The sequence below is a fragment of the Primulina tabacum genome, chromosome 1 (genome assembly GCF_025594145.1).
Source record: "Primulina tabacum isolate GXHZ01 chromosome 1, ASM2559414v2, whole genome shotgun sequence".
Classification (NCBI taxonomy): domain Eukaryota; kingdom Viridiplantae; phylum Streptophyta; class Magnoliopsida; order Lamiales; family Gesneriaceae; genus Primulina; species Primulina tabacum.
Window position 1 is genome coordinate 58,330,144 of NC_134550.1, and position 21,359 is coordinate 58,351,502.

Here is a 21,359-nt window from a genome sequence, read left to right on the forward strand (position 1 = left end):
GATAGTCTGTTGCACATGGCTTGCTCAGTGCAATTTTTATCTGACTAGCGAAGTTTGTAGACTATGATATTAGTTAGAGATTGATCTAATGTACATCGTAAAATAATAACTACGAATTCCTCACATCTAGGGAAAGAAGTTAAAGAGAAATTACCAGAATTTATAGACTAATAAATATGGTATAAGTTTGATGTTACTCTTTATATAAAACAAACTCGAGGGTAAGGAAGAAAACTAGTATATTTTCGTTTTTGTTTTTGTTTTGTTTCTGTTTTAAAAAAACAACTCATGTTCTCTCAACGCCTCAACAATATGGTGATATAGAGATATTAATTTTTTTAATTGATTTTGTCGGTGTATACGTAATAGTTGTAAATATCGATGCATCGATATATTTATGTATATTTAGTATTACTCGTATATATAAAAAATACAGTATTTCACCATTTTCTTCTACCGTAAAATGTTGCTTCACGAGAAAAAACCTCAACTACAATGTTTTTGCACGTTAACAACTAAACTACTCGTGTTATTTGTTTTTATATATAAAAACACGAAATAAAATAACAAAGTATTATTGTTTTAATTTCAAATTTAATATGCTTTCCACACGTTGCCAAATTCCAATCTAAAGAAAATTCGGCTCCTTAATTAATTAATTATTAGCTAATAATTTAAATGGAATAGCATTAAAAGCGCATTTATGAGTTATGTATTTACGTAAACCACGTGGAGTCTTTGTTAGTAATATATTTTTATCGAAAGCTAAGGACCCTAAGAGCATTTTTTAGAACGTTTATTCCTCACATTTGATACATAGCCAAAATAATTAGTGCTCCCTACTATTTATTTAGGCTACATTTCTTTTTTCTATATAGTCAAGTTTTCATATTTAATGTTATCTTTCATATTCTTTTTATAAATTTACCCATATTAAATTAATATCATTAACTACTTGTATACATTTTTTATCCCATTAAAATTTTTGTTAAATAAGGGTAAAATAAAAAATTGTTTTATAAAAATTACCTTTCCGAACACTTTTTTTTTTTTAATTTATGTGAAAACACATACAAGTCTAAATCGTGGAAGGACAGAGTATCTATCAAGAGATACCAATACATAAAAAGATGAAATTTGTGTAGACAAAAACTTGGTGAGACGGTAGGGTTGACCCATCTCACAGATAAATATTCGTGAGACCATCTCACAAGAGACCTACTCATTTGTGTATTATTTCTAAACTAACTCCTCCAACTTCATATATATGGACAAAAATGAATTATAAAAACATGCACGATTCAATTAATTCTATTGTATTATACAAAACTAATATAGTTACAGATAACTAATATCCATTACGTACACAAAAATTGCATTTACAATTTGTCACCTCCTTTTGTTATGTAATAATGCATAAACATATTTCAATGTTAGAGATGTCTTCTAACCGATGTAGTTAGTGATGAGTATTCGGGTCGGATAATTCAGATCCCGAACTGACCCATGACATCCCTTGCATAGGTATGGTAAATTCACATGTGGGTGCCATCCCCGAACGGGGCAAGTTTGAGGTCATTTATCGAGTACAGATTCGAAGAAAACTCAAATTTCTAGTAGTGGATGTGAGACTGTGATGGATTGCAATCCCCACCACAAAATACTTATATTATCTATATATAATATGTACGGTTGAAATGATGATTAATATATATTTTTGCAGGGATGATGATTTTTCAAGTAAAATTTCGAATATATGAAATGGATAATGACTTAGTCCTTAGAGGGACATGGATGGAGAATCCCGATCGAGGAAAAACGAGAATTGGAGCAGGGATGATAAAGAGATCTTGGATAACAAAAAAGGTTGTATTTACAATCAACATGCTGTAATCTGATAAATTCAATCAAAATTTTGTTATTGATGGTCATTAATAAAAATAAATAAATTTGCAAGGGTAAAGATGAGAATTCGGTATAAAATTGTAATCGAAGAAGTGACCCACCCACACGGCAAAAGTGGGGACAAAGCTCTGTAAATTGAGATGTGATCACTCGAGAATCCCACTTTACACGCCTATAATGCACTGCATTTGTCCCAATAAGACACAAAGTTATCACAAGTTTTTGTACTTGCAATTTATAAAGTGTTGCTATATTTAATTTAATTTAACATAACATATTTTACTTATATATAATAGATTCGAGATCACCTTAGCACTTATGATAATCAATGACGATAAACATGAGTGACACTAAATATTATTATTATTGTAATTATTATTAGACATATCCAATAGGCATATATATATATATAGTTTGGAAAACATACATTATGCTTTATTCTGCATGATTATTATTCTTTTAAAAAATACTTTTAATTAATCAATACAATAAAGAGAGAGATTAAAAATTTATGCCAAAGTCACCAAATAATCAACAATTAATAACGTAATGAACTTACATTATCTAGAAAACACACACATACACACACACATATTTGTTATGTTGTCCACAATCGCGTCCATCATTGAGGTGATATTATCGTATTAAATGTATATTTTTACATATTTCATCACATCCAATAAATGAATGTCACATCAATCATGAACAAGATATATACACTCGCATGCCTGTGCTATTTTAACATGTTATAATTTCTATAATTTCCTTCTTATGTAGGCCATGCCTTGTCACAAAGTGGCCTTTTTAGCAATTATCATTCAAATAACCAATAATTATATTAATTACCCTGTTAAAACTGAAATTTTGAATGTTTCATCATATATTCAATGATATTCTATATATCCAGGTATTTTTACCCAGTTGAAATTTGAAATTTGAAATTTTGTTACTTGATGTTTTTTTTAAATCTCGGTGTTCTCCCAAAGACTTCAAATTTAAAACTTTAATAATATGAATAAATCAGTCAGATGTGACCAAATTCAAAAAGTCGGGGGGAAATACCGTGGAAGAAGAACACTGGCAACCTGACTTTTCTGTTCCTTCAATGTCACCAAGACTGACAAAAGTTGTTGGCTTTTTCCAATAACAATTCATGTCTTGGTGTGGTTCTAATAAATAAATAAAACCAGTATTGCAAAAACCAAATCTAACCTAACATATTGGAGTGCAGTCTAAATTTTGTCTAAAATTGAAAGTTTTAAAAGAAGAGTTTATCTATATTATACTTAGAGTAACGTTCTTTTTATGTTTCAATACAATTTATTTAACCGATCATCCGTTGGACTTCATATATTTTTATTTTGAATTCAAACGATAAATTAAACATGATATATTAAAACTTGTAAAAAAAATATTAATTCAGGCGTAACATGGGCTTATGTACTCAATTAGATATTATATATATGTGGTTGGTTACCTATTGTTTTTGTCTGATTGTAATCTCAAAAGTTGGACAAAGTTTTACCAACAAAACATCTTTTGTTTGGTGGTTGTATGGTTGGGTAGGGACCCCATTTCACTTCTTTTACTTCATATTCTTCTTTGTTTCCTCGGGTTTAGGCGACCAGAGGCATCGCCAAGTCTATTTTCAAAGTCATTTTGGTATATATGACTGTCCAAACTTGGTATAATTTTTTCTTAAAAAAAAAAAAAAACAAGTGGTAGATTCGATTTAAAAATTTTGATTTTAAAACTTTAATTTATATAATCATCTAGAATTCATTACAACTACATACGAAACAAAACCATAATCGATTTTTAGTGAGATTGTTTCGAATATGAATCTTCTTTACCCTCGTATTTTATTTAAAAGGCTCCCTCCATCAACTCCAAATGTATAGGATATCATCTCACAGATAAAGATTCGTGAGACCGTGTCACAAGATACCTACTCTATAAATTTAGCAAGAGGTTTATATCATTACATCACGTGAATATCGACCAATTTTAGTCGATCCTTCTTCCCAAAAAAGCATAGAACAAAACAAAAGACCACCTGTATTTTCCCCAAGATTTATGGAGAAGAGAAGTTTTCAGTTGGGCCGTCTCTTAAATGTGGTCCAAATCATTTTTTTAGTTGGGCCATCTCATATATGTGGTCCAAATCATTAAAACTGGGCCGGTAATAAAAATCCACTATAATTCTTGCCAATAAATATTCGATTGAAAGACGAGAGTAGACCATTAAATCCATCACGTGGCTCATTCACAATCACAAGATATTTAAATACATAGAAACTCACAAAGTAGTCTCTTGTGAGAGAGTTCCACGAATTTTTATCTGTGAGACGGGTTAACCCTACCGATATTCACAATAAAAAGTAATACTCTTAACATTAAAAGTAATATTTTTCACGGATGACTCAAATAAGAGATCTGTCTCACAAAATACGACTCGTGAGACCATCTCACAAAAGTTTTTTGTCAAACTCATATCACATCATCTTACATGTCAATTTGAGTAGGTCTCTTGTGAGACGGTCTCACGAATTTTTATCTGTAAGACGGGTCAATCCTACCGATATTCACAATAAAAAGTAATACTCTTAGCATAAAAAGTAATATTTTTTCATGGATGACCTAAATTAGAGATCCGTCTCACAAAATACGACCCATGAAACCGTCTCACATAAGTTTTTGCCAGTTAATTTTTGGGATATTTGGCATGATACAACTAACTTATGAAAAAATATGATTTTTTAATATAAATATAAATCAAATTTAACAGATCTCACAAATATAAATTCGCGAGGAAACAAAACAAAAACTTAAAAATATTTTTTTATTTTGCGTATAATTTTATAACAGATATATAATTTTTAATTCCGAAAAGTTATTAATTGATTGAATTTAAACTAAATTATTTTAGTGGCAAATGTGGCCCCCATCTAGAAAGAGAACCCCACCCCTCTTTGCTTCTCTTTATACACGAGCAATAATAGATTGCCGCACTCTCGAGCTAATGCATCAAACAATCACAACCCTTTAATCACACGATAAATTTAGGGCTCGTTTTTTTGTGCTAAAGCAATTATTGGAATCAACTATTTTATCACTTACTACGCATACAGGATCATTGTCAGATCATAAGGAATAAAATGCTCGCAGTTTTTTATTGATCGTGATTTTCGGGTTTTTTTTTGGGTTTTTAACGTCCAAAAAGAGTTCGAGTTTGTGATTTCAGTGATGGGTAAGGATAAAGAGAAGCCGCCGGAGCCTCTTGATTTCTTCATCTGGACTGTTGAGGTAATTCGTTTTTGTCATATACTTTAGCATGTAATTTAATGTCTTATGGTTTTTCTGAATTGTGATCTCATATTATTTTTTGGATCTTGTACTATTTCAGATTTGAATTTTATTGTATGACTTTTTTGGAGCGAACGAGTTTCTTGATTGTAGTATTTTTTATACTGTGACATTTTTCCGAATTTGGTTGAAAAAGATATGCGAAAAGGTGTTCTTTTCACATTGAAGGACTTTTGTGACTTCCCAGTTTTCAGTTGCAATTGTATTTCTTCTTTTGATAATTAAGAACTCAATCCAGGGGTATTTTTGAATTTTCATGAATGTTATATTTTATCTGCAATATATGATTAGATACTGTAAAGTTTGCGTCCTGAGTGTTTTTAAAAATGTTTAGAGTCAAACAGGGGCGGAGCTGCATATTGTTGATGGACGTCTTATGTTTTCAGATATATATTGATGAAAAGGAATATTTTTTTGGGTCCCAGTGGAAAATTTGCAACCTGAATCAAAGGAGTCCGAATCTTATTAGGGAGGGAAATACTACAATTGTATTTCTGAGTGAAATATAAATTTGACAAGTTGATTAAGCTTCTTGTACTAAGTAGGTTTAGCTCGTTTTAATCAAACCAAATAAACTCCACTGACACGTACTTATTTAGCGGGTTGCTAGAAGATGATAGATAAGGTTTTAAATTAAATCTCTAGTTGGCACTTTAAGAATTTAATATTTGTCCATTATTTAAATGTTACCATAATCACTTGAAATTAATTATTGACGCTTTTGCATCCAGAACTTAAACAGATATATGTCGTTTGTTAAAATGTGCTTTCTTTTGATTATATTTATCAATGTTTGCAAGTTCTTCCTTGGTCATTATCTGTAATTGACTTTTTGGATGACTGTGGTGGAGTTTCTGGAGATTGATTCAAAAATTTGGACGGAATTCTGATTAACTCTAAACAAGAACCCTATCATAACCTCGGTTAGAATAATAAGAACAATAATGAAATACAGATAATGGAAGACCCCTGCATGCTTTTCTCTGTGGTGTATCAGTATCTCACCTCATTGATCATTATTTTACCTGTTTACATGTTTTTATGCTAATGTTTTTGTCCTCTTTTGGTTTCAGGTATAACAACCTATAATTGTTCATACATTTGAAAAATTAAGTTTTATTTTGTAAGTCGCCCTAACATCTGAAGTTAGCATCGCAATTTAAGTTTTTGAGGATGTTCAAACTCTTGAGAGATGGAATACAAGGAAAGTTTAGTCACTCTGCTGCAAACATAGTCAAAAGAACCCAAGAAGAAAATTGAGGATAGCAAATAATTGTTGGAGAAAATTTGGATCGATCAACTTACAATCTTATTGATTTCTCACTTTCTTGCAGGATGTCGGATTGTGGCTGGAAGAGATACATCTCGGTAGCTATCGCCAAATTTTCAAAGAAAATGGGGTCAATGGAGAATATTTGGAAGGTATGTCGATGTTTACAACTGAACAGATACTCCGGTTCATAAGGAAGTGCCACATGAAATGGGGAGACTTCATAACCTTGTGCAAGGAGCTGAGAAGAATAAAAGGTTTCTTATCCTTCTCTCACTGAATTTTACTATGAGTAAACTGTAATGTTAAGCTGCAATCAGTTACGTACTTGCAAATTAAGGTTTCCTTTAAGTTTTTTATTTGTCTTCATCATGGATTAAAGAACTTTAATTTTTGTCCCAGCATCACTTTGAATGTGATAGCCACTGTCTGCCTGGTTGAACTATTGGCTGAAGAAGTTTTAATGCATAGTGTTTATGCGCCTGTCCGTCCTCACACTAGTAATGCGACAAAGATATTCATTGTGCTCTTTCGTTTAGAGCAACTTTGTTCCACATTGACTTGCATGGATCTGTATTCCTCCGTTCCCAAAAGGAAGGCATTTTTTTCGTTTATTTCTAGGTTACAGCAACAAGCAGCCTTTATCCCACTAAGTGGAGTCGGTTATGGATCGTCCTATGCCATGGTGCTCTATTCCCAACTATAACCCCATTTATATCTAATTTTTCATTGGTAGCCAAGTATTCTTTGGTCTCCCTCTTCCTCGTTTAAAGTGCGAATTTGTCATGGTCTTACATCGCTCAATTGAACATTTATTTTTTGGTTACAAAAAGAAAAAAAGATGTATTTGCATCCTGTTTGATCTCATTCAGCCACAGCTAGTAAACTAGGAATAGCGACCAAAACCATCACCTATCAGAACAAAACCATAAAAAATAACATTGACGTTGTTCTCAACATGCTAGAAATAGCGACCATGACCATCACCTATCAAAACAAAACCATAAAAATAACATTGACGTTTTTCTCAACATGCTAGTTGTATGACCAACAAGTTTAAACAATTGAAGCTATCATCATGGCCCCTTGCTTTTAGGTTGTTATCATCTCATCTAGCATATGAATTTGTTAAAAGGGAGGAAAGAAGGGAGAGTACACTAGGATTATCATTGAGAAATCATATGCCATAGCAAAGTCATGTGTGACACTCATGAGATTTAGAATCAGATTATTCTCTCCTAAGGATTGATTTAAGTTCTTTGAGGTTTTAAAGAGTGTCAAATGGTGTGATGTTAGCACTTATCAGCCTTGTGGTGGAGATGGACAGATGGCCTTTTTTAAAGAGGGAGTCCATTTTTAAGGACGTATGATGAATCAATATAATAAACTGATATGAAAAGCCGTTTTGGCATCCTATTTCATCTGTGCTTATTTTACTTGTTTCTTCAACATTCTGTTTTGGTATTATCCTTGTTTTGTTTTTTGTTAATATTAAATACGGTTATGGATTCATGTCCTAGTGCATTGACCTTCCATGTTGATTTTAGACCTTCTCTTTACCTTCTCTCTGTAAGATCAGATAGCGAATATTTACCGGCTGTAATCATGCAACAGTGGCTTGCTTGAAAGGGGAGCAAAAGGTACACCGGCCGTGGTGGGCACCATCTTGTCTTTCTGTAGTTTTCGTTAAGTCTGCAAAACGTAACAGGCAGTCACGGGTTGTTTCATTGAAACTGGAACCTTGACGTAGAATCATCCGTGAGAATGTAATTTTGATATTCACTCCATTTGGAAAACTATATCTATATATCTATATAAAATAATATATGTTTCGGTATAATATTGGATGCTGCTAAGCTATTGTAACTAATGTTTCCTGTTGGTTCGTCGCCAGAGAAACTTTTCTTGATTTATTATAGTTTGTCTTTCGTTTGTGATTTGGTATAGTGACAGAATGTACGTAGAAGATGTTGGATCTGGTTCTTTCGGTTAAAGTTGTAAATCGATCAGTTTAAAGTTGTATCTGCAATTGCGTTTTACATAGCTTGGAGGAGTGAACTCCAATGTCTTTTTTGAGAGGAGTTGTATTAGTAACTTTGATATTTACTGTTAGAGCTGAGAAAGATGCTTCTATACCCCGTTGTTCAAACGCTCTGGCCAGCAGATTACAATCATGTTGTCACGCTGTTAATAGTTTCCGAAGTGTTGCTACTATTTCTTGAATTATATGTAATGTGAAGGAATATTTGAAAACCTTGTAAATATTCATCATTAGATGAACCTTTAGCATCAAATTTCCCTTTCATCAAAATACTTAAATCCACTCATGTCTTCGACTTAGGAATTAGGAGCAATTCATGTAGTCCTTAAAAATGAATCAGTAGGTTTCTTGTAAGACGGTCTCACGAATCTCTATTTATGAGACGGGTCAATCTTACCGATATTTACAATAATAAGTAATACTCTTAGCATAAAAAGTAATATTTTTTCATGGATGACCCAAACAAGAGATCCGTCTCACAAAATACGACCCGCGAAACCGTCTCACACAAGTTTTTGTCTGAATGAAGTTAGTTTTAGTCTCATACATAGACACATATATACAAGTCTATTTATTTAATTTAATGGCCTAATAATGCAAGTCAATCATCTTGGTTTAGATTGGATGAACCTTTCGCATCAAATTTCCCTTTCATGAAAATACTTAAATCCACTCATGTCTTCCGACTTAGGAATTAGAAGCAATTCGTGTAGTTGTTAAATGAAGTTTTAGTCCCATATGGAGACACATGTATACAAGTCTATCTATTTAATTTAATGGCCTAATAATGCAAGTCAATCATCTTGGTTTAGATTAGAAAAATCAATAACTCGAAAACAACCATGCAACCAACCCGCCGTTAGGCGACAAAATTGACACTATTGAAGAAGTGTACAAAGGGTGCAAAAAAGACAAGCCAATAGACGCCAATTATATTCCACTAAACGCATGCTGCCACTCGCAAAATCCATTCACATCCAACCTTTTTTGCTGAACGCTATTTTCCTCTTGGAAGTTCTTCGAATACACAAAGCAGCGACCCTTCAATATATTTACATTTGTCCTCAATCACTTCTTCTTGGATTGTCCTCTTACCTTCGTCATCTTGGAATCAATTAGGAGACCAAAAACAATCAAAATTTAGTGGCGAAAACCATGACAGTGAATAAATAACTAAACAAATTTATTAAAAAAATTGTGATTTTGCGGTTAAACATATCCAAATACATTATATATGTATAGTCTTCCTCTATGTATACTACGCACTCATGGTATCACATACAAGCGTTAGTGTTGCACACATAACCCTATGAGAAGTAGACAACATGGGAAGGGAAAAAAGAAATCCAACAATGGCGGGTTCCTCCATTATTCTGTTGCAAGAACGATTCAAGCAACTTCAGAAGACGAAAGAGATGAGAGAAGAAAGACGAAAATTCCAAAAATTCATGTATCCTCGACCAAAGGATCATCACCACGATCAAGCTGCTGCAAGGGTGTTTGAGGTGAAGGGTACTGCTGTTTCATCGCCGAATGATCGGTTATGCACGACATTTCGGGACCCTCTGGCTCTTGAACTCCGATCAAACATGAACTATCCTGCACTTTTCGAGGACGACATTATGCAGCAGATCAAACGGCAACATCAGGAGAGATTTCCTTCTGGTCTAAGGGGTAGTAGTCAAAGTTTTTGTGAGAAACCTGATGTTGTTGATACTTCTCTTCGTCTTTAGTGGATGGATATCATGTAAGTCTATAGCTAGTTGTGATTTTTGTGTAAGAAATTAAAGATAATTAATCGATGTATATTCAAAAATATGCTGCATGAGGCAAATTAATGGGGGCAGGCAGCATTTCTTGATCGAATTGTACACATTTTTTAAAGATAAATTTTATTGATAATTTAAGCAAAATATATAATTATATTATTTGAGTAAATTTTACTTATGAGTGTTGAGAGAGAATTTCATCATTCAAAGACAAGGACTTCTTCTTTCTTTTCTTTTTTTGATAATCAAGTGTATGGTGCAGATTCTCATTCAAATTCCAATTCTGCTAAAACCCCACTAACTTAATTAAATTAGAACCCAACAATTTGAATTTTAAAAATAAAATACATGATAATTTATTATAAGTATCTTCCGTGCACTAGCCCAACCATTATGGTAAGTCTATATTACATCAGGTGTAATACTTTTGATTTTTGTTTTTTATAAGATGTTCGCAAGAACATTACTTCAAAAAAATGTAGGATCAATCAGTAAATTTTTTTTTTTTTTATTTCGTAGATAAATGTCTGTCCGAATATCTTATATAAATATACCGAAAATAGATATTTTAATCTTACAGAGGTTCCCTCTAGCAATTGCTTGTGGAAGGGGGACAACATTATATGGATGTAAATTACATTAGAAAACTTGCAAATCAATCTTATCATATCAAATAAGAATGTCTTGTTTTATTTTATTTTTTAGTATATTTTTTTAAGTTGTATATGCCAATTAAAAGGTTGAGAAAATAGCGGGATTAGGAAATAATTTTCTGCCCTACTTGCTCACACATTAATTTTGTTCCCTACCATACATACAATCAAATAAATATCATTTTATTAGTTTAATTTTTGGTTATTTCTAGATCATAATGGTTGATATGTTCATAGATGATATTAAATTTGATTTTTTGTTGATGATTTATAACACGTATTATATCAAATTCTTAAATTTAAGATCTTATATTGTATTCGAGACTTAAGTCAACAAATCACTCCTCCCACTCAATTTTTTTTATTTTTTTCCGATATAAAATGAATTTAACATATGACTCATATATCATCAATAATTTTTATTCAATTTGTGATTTTTTAGGAAATATATGATTTATAAAACATATGTTCGTCTTCTAAAAAATTAGTTTTTTTTTTAAATATTAAAACTAAATCTACCATTTATCAAATGACACAATTACCCTTGAAACAAAAGCAATGTGTACTCCAGAAGCTTCTAAAACCCCATAAACCATTTCTAAAACCCTAGTCCAAATTAGCAACTCGACAGGACACCCTTCCTTCATTTCCACAGTTCAAATTCGATCACCGTGAAGAAAATGCTGCGGCTCACGGCGAGGCGCTCTGCCAAGGCTATCCTGCGCAGCGGGGGCGGAGGTCTCCGGGGTGTCACTGCCCCTCTTTCTTCCTCTAATACAGTCGAGCATTCATCGGTATCCCCGCTTCTCTTGTGCTGTCGCATTTGAAATTGATCTATACCCTGTGATTATCAAATCCTCATGTTTTGCAATTGTTCTAGCAGTAGTGACGTTGATTAATCGTTGGAGTTTAATTTTTTTAATCGCTTGGATGGATTGAAAACCATTTCGATGGAGTGGATTTTATACTGCCGTTACGGCCACTGTTTCGACCTGGTTTGCATATAGCTTTCTGGAACTGTGCTGAATAATGCGTGAAATAAAAAGAAAGTTCACTAACTAATTTGGATTTAGTTATTTGTTGTCTTCAAATATGTAGTGCAATCTTACGTAGAATATTTTTTTTAATCACTGATAAAATGTGTGGCATCATGTGAAAAGTTGAGAATATCATATCTTCCCTTTGGCCGGTAAAATAGTTTTTGGATTATTTTTCATTTGCAATGTGTTGAGTAAAATCTTGCTCGCGCACCTGAACTTTGTATTTCGTCATCGTGAAAGGTTAGACTTTCTTTGTGAGCAATGCGGGTTTAATATCAAAAATCTAAAATAAGTTAAGTACCATAATCTATATGCTGTGGAAAGTGAGTTCTTTGTTTGCTATCCTATTCTTTCTATCATACGGGCAGGATTATTGGACTCACGTTGATCATAAACCAACTCTTTTATTTTTTTGCTGTTTCTTCTCTTTAAATTATTTTGTTCTTTGAACTGGTCAGTATGAGAGCAGTACTACAAGGAAATGGCACCCATTCTCAAGTAATGGTAGCAGCACTATGATTGCTACGGCTACCAAGCCATTTAACATTATAAGTGGTCCAGTTATGGGCCACCGATATGAGTCGACTGCTGCGGCAACTGATGGCAATACAACTGGCCCACCTGCTGAAAAATTTGAGTACCAAGCAGAGGTAAACTTCACCTTACTGATGGATCTGTTGTCATATAATTGGTAAAATGTCCTCTCATCTTTTTGGTTTTGTGGCAGGTTAGCCGTCTTATGGACCTGATCGTCAACAGTTTATACAGCAACAAAGATGTGTTCCTCCGGGAGCTTATCAGGCATGTCTTTTAAGCCTGTATACACAGTGTCAAGATTGTTATTGAAATCCATTTATTTCAAATTGGAATTACAAATACCTGCTTGTCGGGCTTCTTGTCCCCTGTTGTATCTATTCTTTGTTACATACTTGGAATGCCATTTGGTTCTTGGTAAAAAGTTTTTAAACTCCACAGCCTTTGTAAATATTTCCTTACATACTAAGACATTGTTTTCTAGCTCTAGCATGTCATTCCTGTCCAATGCCTGTGCTTTATGTGGTCCCAATAATCTTTTAATATAAACTTGGTTTGAACCATAGCAATGCAAGTGATGCGTTGGATAAGCTGCGCTTCCTTGGTGTTACGGAACCCCAGATTTTGAAGGATGGAGTTGATCTTGACATTCGGATCCAGACTGACAAAGATAATGGGATAATTACAATCACGTGAGTTTTTCATCCTCAGTAATGTTGTAATCTGTATTGTTCATCTCCTGAATGCTACTTCTCATTTTTCTCTGCAGAGATTCTGGCATTGGAATGTCACGCCAGGAACTTGTTGATTGCCTTGGTACAATTGCACAAAGTGGAACTGCAAAGTTTTTGAAAGCATTGAAGGTTTGATTCTTTCGGTGATAAATATATTGTATCGTCTTAATATTTTCAGTAGAGCTTTGGCACGTTGTTTTAACAGGATGGTAAGGATGCTGGCGTCGACAGCAATTTAATTGGTCAGTTTGGTGTGGGATTTTATTCGGCTTTCCTTGTTTCTGAGCGGGTGTGTACTCTCTCGGCTAAACTATTTTATTTGTCTTATACTGAGGCACTTTTCCTCCTTTTTCTCTTGTTTCATTTGCTATGTGATAGAAATAACTAATTTTTTATCCACAGGTCGAAGTCTCATCAAAGAGCCCAAAATCTGATAAGCAATATGTATGGGAAGGAGAAGCCAACTCTAGCTCATACACCATCCGAGAGGAGACCGATCCTTCTAAGTTGTTAACTAGGGGAACCCGTCTCACTTTATATCTCAAGGTTGGTGCACCAACGTCTTGGTGAGCAGTGCTTCTTTACTTGCTTCTACTTTGCTCTCAAGCTTGTCCTGATGCTTCTTCTCATGTGTGTTAGCATGATGATAAAGGTTTTGCTCATCCAGAAAGAATTCAGAAGCTTGTGAAAAACTATTCCTTGTTTGTTTCCTTCCCAATATATATTTGGGAGGAGAAAGGATACACTAAAGAGGTACAACCTTTCTTTCTAAGTCTAGTTGGGTGATACCTTTCCTGCCATCTTCTTTTTTAATTTTGATGCAACTTTCATAAAAATTAGAATTCAAAAAGTTCCTTGAGTTGAAGCAGACTGTCAAAAATGTTAACTTATTAAATTGACAAGTAATCTCTGGAGCAATGTAGCACGGATACCTTAAATTGTTTTTTTTGAAGTATCAGATACGGATACGACACAGATACGGATACGACACGTGGATACGCGTGTCGGATACCTCAAAATCCGTGTCGTTGACTTTGTTTAGGGTTGACCAGCCGGATACGTTTTGGACACGGCGAGGACACGCCATGGATACGTCGTGAGTTTGGGCAAAATTGCTAATATTTAAAAGTTTTAGGGGTTAATTAAAAAAAATTAAAATTTCTAAGGACTAAAAGGAAAATAATTTAAAATAAATTGGGCTGGGCTTTTAAATCACTAAATACATTTGTCCGTCTTTTTCATTCTATTTCTGCTCAAGTGGCTCTCAATTCAATCGTGTCGCCCTTCTTCTCTCTTTCATTCTATCTCTATAATTTTTTACTTTTCAATACAAATTTATATAAATATATATAATATTTATATATATTTTAATGATTGTCGAATCCTAGCCGTATCGTGTCTTATATTTTCAAAATTTGACGTGTCGCCGTATCCGTATCGTATTCGATACGATACTCGTACCCGTATCCATGCAACATAGCTCTGGAGACATAATGTAAGGTTTCAGATTCTGATGCAGTGATGCTAATAATTTGTTATATAGTGTGTTGATTATTTGATGACCGCATATGCATTAATCCTACCGAGTGCTTCTAAGATTTTCTCTGTTGCAGGTTGAGGTTGATGAGGACCCAGCAGAAGCCAATAAGAATGAGCTAGATGGGAAAACTGAGGTACTGATGATTGAAGACTTTTCTGTTTTGTGTATACTGTCAGGTATTAATTGATCATTCTCTATTCGCTCTGTGAATCTCTTCTATTGAACCCGATATAACAGAAAAAGAAGAAAACGAAGACGGTAGTTGAACGATATTGGGATTGGGAACTTACAAATGAGACCCAGCCTATATGGGTGAGCCTGTGAAATTCTCTCCAACATTCCTTGTGAAAGCTGCTTTGCCCCAAATGACATTATGACCATTATTTTTTATGCAGCTTCGTAGTCCCAAGGAAGTCTCTACAGAGGATTACAATGAGTTTTACAAGAAAACCTTCAACGAGTACTTGGAACCTCTAGCATCTTCACATTTTACAACGGAGGTAATTTCTAACTCTTACGCTCCTTTACAGTGTGGTAGCTTGTCCCTAATGTTGATGATAGGTTTTGTACTTTCGCATGCTTCAATTTATTTGTTTCTCCAGCACTTTACTAATTATTATGTCCTTGTCGTATGACCTGGCGACTTCAGCACTATATGATTTTCTTGCACTATAAATAGATCAAGATATCTCAAATTTTTTGGTCTGGCTGGTTCACAATTATGTATTTCTGTTGTGTCCATTATTTTTCTTCAGGGTGAAGTTGAGTTCAGATCTATACTGTATGTGCCATCCATTGCACCAACAGGGAAGGATGACATTGTTAATCCCAAGACAAAGAATATAAGGCTTTATGTGAAGCGTGTGTTCATTTCTGATGACTTTGATGGGGAACTGGTGAGAAAACAACAAACTTCATAAATCTGGACTGTATGCTGAAATTTATGCTGACTAATTATATTATGCTATATTGATCAGTTCCCAAGATATTTGAGCTTCATTAAAGGTGTTGTCGATTCAAATGACCTTCCACTTAATGTATCTCGAGAAATCCTCCAAGAAAGTCGTATTGTAAGTAAACAAGATATATGATCTTTCTTTAGTAGATGTACTGTACTCTATTTTAATTTACCTGTTGGTTATTGCATAATTTGCTTATCTGTTGGATTTAGGTACGCATTATGAAGAAGCGTTTGGTGCGCAAGGCATTTGACATGATTCTGGGCATAACTATGAGCGAGAATAAAGATGTATGTTTCTAACTTCTTGACTGTTCTAATGAGAAATTTTTATGGTTTAATGATTTTTCTTTCTTCTGAAACGTATTTCTGAATAACCTATCTTTGCTAAATAGTTGGCTGTGTTTCTGTTTTGGTTTGCTTAGCTAGTATCCTGGTTTATATGTAGGACTATGTGAAGTTTTGGGAAAATTTTGGCAAACACCTAAAGCTAGGCTGCATTGAAGATCGTGAAAACCACAAGCGCATTGCTCCGTTGCTACGGTTTTTCTCATCTCAAAGCGAGGAAGATATGATCAGCCTGGATGAGTATGTTGAGAACATGAAACCTGATCAGAAGGATATTTATTTCATTGCCGCTGAGAGTGTAGCTAGTGCGAAGAATGCACCCTTCTTGGAGAAACTTGTTGAAAAAGATATTGAAGTGGGATATATTGACGAATTCCATTTGTTTGTTGTGATTTGTCGTCTGCTCGGTTGTCTAAATCTATTTTTTTGTTTAATGTAGGTTCTCTTTCTAGTGGATCCTATAGACGAGATTGCCATCCAGAATCTCAAAACATACAAGGATAAAAACTTTACTGACATTAGCAAAGAAGATTTAGACCTGGGTTAGTTTGTTTAGACCTTCTCATTTGCATTTGTTAGTTTCTCAGTCCTGTTTTTACTTCTTTTCAGACTTCATGTTTCCTATGTTTTAGCTTGTGGAGCGAGCCTTGAATCCTATATTTTTTTTAATTTTCGTAGCACTATCTCCAAATCCTTGACCACAAATTTTCGGATTATTTGCTGTTATTGGAGGGATACAGTATGTACCAGTCATTAAATTGGCTGAGCCATTCCTATATTCACATTGAGGATGCCTTTTTAGTTATCTACAATCATCTAATTACTTGGTTTGCTTGGATTTGTGTTTTGACCAGCTTTAACCAGCTAAGTTTAAGAAATGAAAGATGAGATGATTCTAGATGATATATTTAGAAGTTGATTCTTGTGGCTTTGTGTGGTTGTAGATTAATCCGTTCATCTATGGCTTATGGCTAATGATATGTTAGTCCATGATGTCCCATCCATGTGTGTTTTCTGAATGCTGTATCAATTTAATATAGGTGATAAGAATGAGGAAAAGGAAAAGGAGATGAAGCAAGAGTTTGGCCAGACTTGTGACTGGATAAAAAAACGTTTGGGAGACAAAGTGGCTAGTGTTCAAATCTCGAATCGCCTAAGCACGTCACCTTGTGTACTTGCATCTGGGAAATTCGGCTGGTCTGCCAATATGGAGAGGTGAGTTTCCAGTTTCTCCAAGGCAGGAGAAGTTAGTTTTTGTAAATTATGTGTATTTATCACACACATTCATGTTGTCTGTTTTTTTGTTCATTCTCAGGCTGATGAAAGCCCAAACTGTTGGTGATCCCACGAGTCTAGAATTTATGAGAAGCAGGAGAGTTCTTGAAATCAATCCAGATCATCCAATCATCAAATCTCTAAATGTACGTGTCTCGGTAAACAAGAAAAAGGTTGACTTCGTTAAAATCAACCCATTTGTTTTCACTTTAACTTTTCACATTTTTCTGATACAGAATGCATACAAGAGTGGCTCAAATGACGAGGAAGCATTGAGGGCGGTGGATCTTTTATATGACACAGCTTTAATTTCTAGCGGTTTCACAGTGAGTGTTTATTCAAAACTCCGTTTTATTACTTTACTAGGAATGATCACGTGCGATGCACGTGGGTGATTAATAATGAAAAATATAATAACGAGATTTAGATAATTTTTAAAATCGTTTGAATAACATCTTGTTTATGAGTATTTATTAATCTAAATATATCAAAACACAATAAATAAAAATAAACCATGACGATAAATCAAATATATTCACTTATTTATTTAACATTTTCCAATTTGTATGATTATAACATAATGACAGCTCTCTCAAATTAACAAAGATATTTTTTATCCAAATATCATTCACAATGAAAAACAATATAAATAAAATTAAGAGAATAATAAATTTTACTAAAACCAAAATCTCAATGTATTTAAATGGAGTGCATATAGTGATTGTCAAATAAAATTCTCTTAATTAACTAAATTATCATAATGATGTTAAAATAAAACCTCTAAACTTGTTATTAAGTTAAATATCAATTGTGTTTTTGCTAACTTTTAACTCCTTGCGAATTTTGTTTAACTTTTTCCTTTTATAGAATAGATATTACACATCAACTCAAATATTTTAAACGGTATAGTAGCTCAATCGTCATGATTCGATCGACGTATCCAACAAGGACAATTATTGCACTCCAATAATTACACTAATTGCAATATATGAGAATCGATCTCATGACTTTGACTCTTATATATACCAATTGTAAGATCATGCATTTGTCGATTTACCAAAAGTTATAACCAGGGTAACGATGCAACATTAATTAAAATCTTTTAAAATCGTAAAACAACTTAAACGTCACATTTGGATTGTTATACCTTACATAAACAATTATTTTAGAAATCATTTTTCTAAATCAAATTTATTCTCACTAATAAAATAATTTCATCGAACACAAAGTAGTTTTAATTAATAATAATAATTTAAACACAAAGATTAATTGTTAGGATGACCACTCTATGTCATCACTTATGCTTCATTAAGTTGCAATCATAGGAATAATGCACAATGAATTGGTAAACATAACTTAGTTAATTTAATAAGTGATTAATATTAAATAACAATTTTGTTATTTTGAAATGTGAAAAATAGTTTTTATATATATAAATTCATCATATATAATGATAAATTAATTAATACGTAGAAAAGAGAAAAAATTGTTTTTTATGTATGTAATTTCAGCATATATAATTAGAAATTAATTAATAGGTTGAAAAGAACAAGCAAGATAACAAATCAATATATTATATACGATGATTTCGTAATAGAATAATGCTAATATAACCATACTTTGTATTATGTTTAGAACGCAATTGAAAATTGATAACAAAATATATAATAATAGAAACTTTAATCTTAAAAACATTATTATCTAAAATATTATCATAATACATCATGAATCATAAATGAAATCACTAAATTATTGAGTAACTATTTATTTAATTATTACTTAAATCAATTTATAAAATAAAAAAGATAAGATATAAATATTAAATATTCATTAGTAACCATGAAGAAATACACTAATTTTAGTAACAAATTTTAGTTAGCAACAAACAAAAATTATGGGTAAATTGATAAATTCAATATGCATTAATATCCAAAGACATTTAAGATAAACAATAAATTATAAAAGAACCCATCAAAAAAATTATTGATTTAATTTGCTTCATTAAATGAATAAGGGTATATTGGAAAATTCACAATTAGAAGTCGTATATTTATATGTATGTTAGATTGACGTCTCTAATCTTTTAATCACCGAACCAGAACTTTTTGGAATGTGAAGTTTTTCCATGTTACACTCTAATTATACACTGGAGTCTTTAATTGTTGGGATAATTTTGGTCTCATCATGTGGATTCCATAAATAATTCAACATGATCCAATAATACAATATTATGCACATAGTTGCACCCCAAGTGACATAGAAAGGACTGCTATTATGTATTATGACAGAGCATATGAGCGGTCAATTTTATGCGATATCCCACATGAATTCCAGTTTTCCAAACAACAACGGTGACATTTTGTATCCGAGAAATAATTAATCTTATCCTTGAACTTTGCTAATGCTTTCAGCTATACGGTATCTGCAAATGCACTGACTTAATTTTTTCAATGGAATAGCCCGAGAGTCCAGCGCAGTTTGGAGGAAAAATTTATGAGATGATGAACATGGCTCTTTTAGGCAAGTGGGGGACATACAACGATGGGTCTCAGCAGCAAGTCAGCCCTGCTTCATATATCCCAGAGACGATTGAGGCTGAAGTGGTCGATCCTGCTGAAGCCGGTGGTAACAAATGATGAATGAGGTGAGGTGTAATCTCTTCACCTATGTACACCACATACAATTCATTAGATCTAGTTGAAATTGTGAACATGTCAACGTTTTAGCGGAATATATGATTAAATTAGGGGACTAATGTTATTTTAGTTTATTACGCTGTGGAGATGGATAAATCATCGAGGACATGCAGTTGTCATCGCAATTTTGCTTTTGGTTTTGAAACATTACTTGGTACTGCTGGTTTTTGGTCCCATCAAATTTCCAGAAAGCTAAAATTGTAAGAGCAGATTGATTTAATGTTTACGGAGATTTGGATCTTGATCTGATTAATCAAGAGTTAAAGAAAACAAATGTAACGGGACGAACAAGGCATTGACTCCGCATGCGTCCTTTCATATGCAACGTTTTTTTAAAAAAGCAGGTTAATTGTTCGTGGTCATTTGAGTTGAAGGAAATCAGTTAAAGCAATGCGATCTTTATATATGGAAATTGAATTTCATCGTTTTCATGTTAGATTGAAATTATCATGATTTCACGTAGGGGGAGGTAAACAAACCAGACCGTTCGTGAGTTATTCGAAGCTCGATTCGATTAAAGCTCGTTTGAGCTCGTTTAATGAGGCTCGTTAAGATAAACAAACCAAACTCAAGCTTTACGGTATTCGGCTCGTTAGCTCGTGAACATGTTCGTTCGTAAGTTAATGAGTAATCTTTTAGATGAAAAAATAATAGTTTTGATATTTGATTTATTGATTTTGCATATTATTTATGAAATATATAGAAAAATCTATTAAATTTATTTATTGTAATAAATTTACAAATTTTAATAAGAATAATATATATTTTTTTAAATATATAATTTACTTTTTAATTAATTTAATAAAATTTAAATGTATAATTCATATTATTAAGCTTGTTTAGGCTCGATAAAGGCTTGAATAAGCTCGTGAGCCATGCATATATTCGTTAAATAAAGCTCGAGCTCGGCTCTATTATAAACGAACTAAGTTCAAACATTCAAGATTTCTGCTCGACTCGATTACATCCTTATTTTCACGGTTGTGAATTTATTTTATTGGTTTTGGATCCAAGCATTGGGGATTTCGAATGTTCTTATTTGAAATCTATACTCCTTTTGAGGAATTCATAATTTTAGGGAAATGATAATAACTGAAGTAGCGACTTAAAGATTAGAATTGCTGTATTAAAAATTAAAAAGAGATGGACCGAAGCTTAGATTTTATTTAAAATCTAACATAAGATATGCATTTTTTTTAACTCAGCCTATATATTATTGGTTTGGATAAT

The 21,359-nt window shown here is 32.9% G+C and overlaps 2 protein-coding genes across 2 annotated transcripts; both read left to right on the forward strand.

Moving 5' to 3' along the window:
• Positions 1-4,866: 4,866 nt before the first annotated feature.
• Positions 4,867-8,563, forward strand: LOC142554781 (uncharacterized). The gene is made up of 3 exons (XM_075665460.1): positions 4,867-5,211; positions 6,606-6,798; positions 8,156-8,563. The coding sequence occupies exons 1-3, from the start codon at positions 5,152-5,154 to the stop codon at positions 8,284-8,286; spliced, it is 384 nt and encodes a 127-aa protein (XP_075521575.1). The 5' UTR covers positions 4,867-5,151; the 3' UTR covers positions 8,287-8,563.
• Positions 8,564-11,580: 3,017 nt separating this feature from the next.
• LOC142554808 (heat shock protein 90-6, mitochondrial-like) lies at positions 11,581-20,288 on the forward strand. The gene is made up of 20 exons (XM_075665489.1): positions 11,581-11,798; positions 12,503-12,694; positions 12,772-12,845; positions 13,145-13,270; positions 13,348-13,441; positions 13,518-13,601; positions 13,715-13,858; positions 13,952-14,065; positions 14,926-14,985; positions 15,090-15,164; positions 15,248-15,352; positions 15,608-15,748; positions 15,830-15,922; positions 16,024-16,101; positions 16,259-16,513; positions 16,598-16,700; positions 17,199-17,373; positions 17,474-17,579; positions 17,670-17,759; positions 19,893-20,288. The coding sequence occupies exons 1-20, from the start codon at positions 11,685-11,687 to the stop codon at positions 20,067-20,069; spliced, it is 2,400 nt and encodes a 799-aa protein (XP_075521604.1). The 5' UTR covers positions 11,581-11,684; the 3' UTR covers positions 20,070-20,288.
• The last annotated feature ends 1,071 nt before the right edge of the window (positions 20,289-21,359 follow it).

What these genes read in the sequence shown, in the direction of transcription:
- LOC142554781 (XM_075665460.1), top strand. Translation starts at nt 5,152, where the DNA reads ATGGGTAAGGATAAAGAGAAGCCGCCGGAGCCTCTTGATTTCTTCATC. An exon ending in TCTTCATCTGGACTGTTGAG is followed by an intron (nt 5,212 to 6,605) that starts GTAATTCGTTTT and finishes ACTTTCTTGCAG; the next exon opens with GATGTCGGATTGTGGCTGGA. An exon ending in GGAGCTGAGAAGAATAAAAG is followed by an intron (nt 6,799 to 8,155) that starts GTTTCTTATCCT and finishes ATCATGCAACAG; the next exon opens with TGGCTTGCTTGAAAGGGGAG.
- LOC142554808 (XM_075665489.1), top strand. Translation starts at nt 11,685, where the DNA reads ATGCTGCGGCTCACGGCGAGGCGCTCTGCCAAGGCTATCCTGCGCAGC. An exon ending in AATTTGAGTACCAAGCAGAG is followed by an intron (nt 12,695 to 12,771) that starts GTAAACTTCACC and finishes GTTTTGTGGCAG; the next exon opens with GTTAGCCGTCTTATGGACCT. An exon ending in ATGAGACCCAGCCTATATGG is followed by an intron (nt 15,165 to 15,247) that starts GTGAGCCTGTGA and finishes TTTTTTATGCAG; the next exon opens with CTTCGTAGTCCCAAGGAAGT.